The sequence below is a fragment of the Colobus angolensis genome, unplaced genomic scaffold (assembly GCF_000951035.1).
Source record: "Colobus angolensis palliatus isolate OR3802 unplaced genomic scaffold, Cang.pa_1.0 Scaffold69, whole genome shotgun sequence".
Taxonomy (NCBI): domain Eukaryota; kingdom Metazoa; phylum Chordata; class Mammalia; order Primates; family Cercopithecidae; genus Colobus; species Colobus angolensis.
In genome coordinates this window covers 4,990,852-4,992,670 of record NW_012120598.1, presented here as the reverse complement: position 1 = coordinate 4,992,670, position 1,819 = coordinate 4,990,852, and the positions used below count along the sequence as shown (strand labels likewise).

Sequence of the window (1,819 nt, the reverse complement as noted above, 5' to 3'; positions counted from 1 at the left end):
TAAACTGAGAAGAGAACAAGGCTGTGCTAAAATCTGAGACCTGACTTCCAGCACAAGGCTTGATTGCTTTTTTTTTTTTTTCCTCCAGTCCGAGGCGGAGCCCGCGAACCCCATCTCCTCAGAGCGCCACCCCCTCAGCTTCGCCCGTTGGGCAGAAATTTTCCAAATATCTCCACCCCTAGGCTGAAAAGCCAAAAAGAAGTTTTGAGCCAAGGAGGGGAAGAAAGGAGTTGGGGCAAAACAGGAGGCGTTTCCCCACCCGCATACATCCCCGTCCCCGAGACACCCAATCCCCCCACCCCCAGCCTGCCCACGCCTCCCGCCCCCGGCTCCTCGCCCTGGGGACAGCTGGCAGCCCCGCGCGGACCAGACACAAAGCCGATCAATCCCGGAGGCGTGGGGGCGGAGGGACGACCCGCCGGGGCTTTCCCGGGCGCTGCTCTCCTCCTGCTGCCCCCTTGCTAGGACCCGGCGGACGCCTGGCCTGGTTTTCACGCCCTCTAGCCCCCACCCTCACCCCCGAAAAAAAGAACAGACCCCCATCCCTGGGCTGGAGGACCCGCCTCTTGGCAGCCAGCTGAGAAGGCGCCCCGGGGAGGGGGAAATTGACATCCCATCTAGAACCGTCCCTCCTCTTCCTCCCCTCCCGACTCTGCTCCTCTCCCGCCCCAGAAGTTCAAGGGCCCCCGGCCTCCTGCGCTCCTGCCGCCGGGACCCTCGACCTCCTCGGAGCAGCCGGCTACCACCCCGGGAAGATGGCGAGGAGGAGCCGCCACCGCCTCCTCCTGCTGCTGCTGCGCTACCTGGTGGTCGCCCTGGGCTGTAAGTTGCTCGGGTTCCTCTACCCTTCCTGCCTGGACCCGCCTGCCCCCACCCTCCAGCCCCCCACGGGGCGCTCGCGGACGGTGTCTGGGCGGCTCTGGGCCGAGGTCGCCGCGGGGCGTCTGACCTTGCGCCCCGGCGAGCGGGAAACCCAGGGTGCCCGCGGGCGGACGCTGGGAGCAAGGGAGCGCGAGGTCGTGGGTTTCTTGTAAATTGCGTCTGATTTTGTCAGTTCTAGATACAGAAAAATAAGGGTTCCCACTAGCAGGTTCTCATCTGTTTGTAAAGTTGGGGTAAGTTTTCAGTCAGAGGGACGTGATTCGAATGCAAAACTCACTACCCACTGGTAAGATGCTAAGATCCCAAGAAAGATGGCATCACTGGGAGGCGGGCGCCGGCCACACTTTGAGTCCCCGGGGAGGGGGCAGCGTCCGCGTGGTCTGGGCTCTGTAGCGTCCCGGCTGAGCCGGCGATACGCAAAGCACTTGTGGGGCGGAGATGGGGGGAATTCGTGGCTGCTGAGCCAGAATTACTTTTATCCTCTCCACCTGCACATCTACATTCAGTTAGAGAAGTCTTTGGTCTGGGGACTCTAGCCAGCTGCTGTGTCCTCAGGGGACATCCAACGGGACGATTGTTAGAAAGATTCAGAAGCCACATGATCCAGTAGCTGGGGAGACGTCCCAAAGCCAATTTCACCGGATGATTTTAAACAGGATTTTCACGGATTCTGGGCTCATGAGATTTAAAATCCTGGAAACGTTGCCGTTATTTTTTTTTTCTTCGCGTTAACTTTTTAGGAAAATGGAGGAAATTACAATAGACCTTAAGCAATGCAGTTCGACTTTTGCTTTTTCTTTTTTCTCCTACCTTTTTTGTTTTGCTTTTTTCCCTTCCTTCCTTCCTTTCTTTCTCTCTTTCCTTTTCCTTTCTTTCTTTCTTTCTTTCTTTCTTTCTTTCTTTCTTTCTTTCTTTCTTTCTTTCCTTTCTTTCTTTC

General features: G+C 57.1%; 1 protein-coding gene across 3 annotated transcripts in view; it reads left to right on the top strand.

Annotated features, from left to right (window-relative positions):
* Positions 1-207: 207 nt before the first annotated feature.
* The window catches only part of JAM2 (junctional adhesion molecule 2), an 80,300-nt gene continuing 78,688 nt past the window's right edge, over positions 208-1,819 (top strand). For all 3 annotated transcript variants that reach the window (XM_011926521.1, XM_011926520.1, XM_011926518.1), the window contains exon 1: positions 208-822. In XM_011926521.1, coding sequence (XP_011781911.1) covers positions 756-822 — 67 coding nt within the window. In that variant the 5' untranslated portion in view covers positions 208-755. The remainder of the gene's footprint in view (positions 823-1,819) is intronic.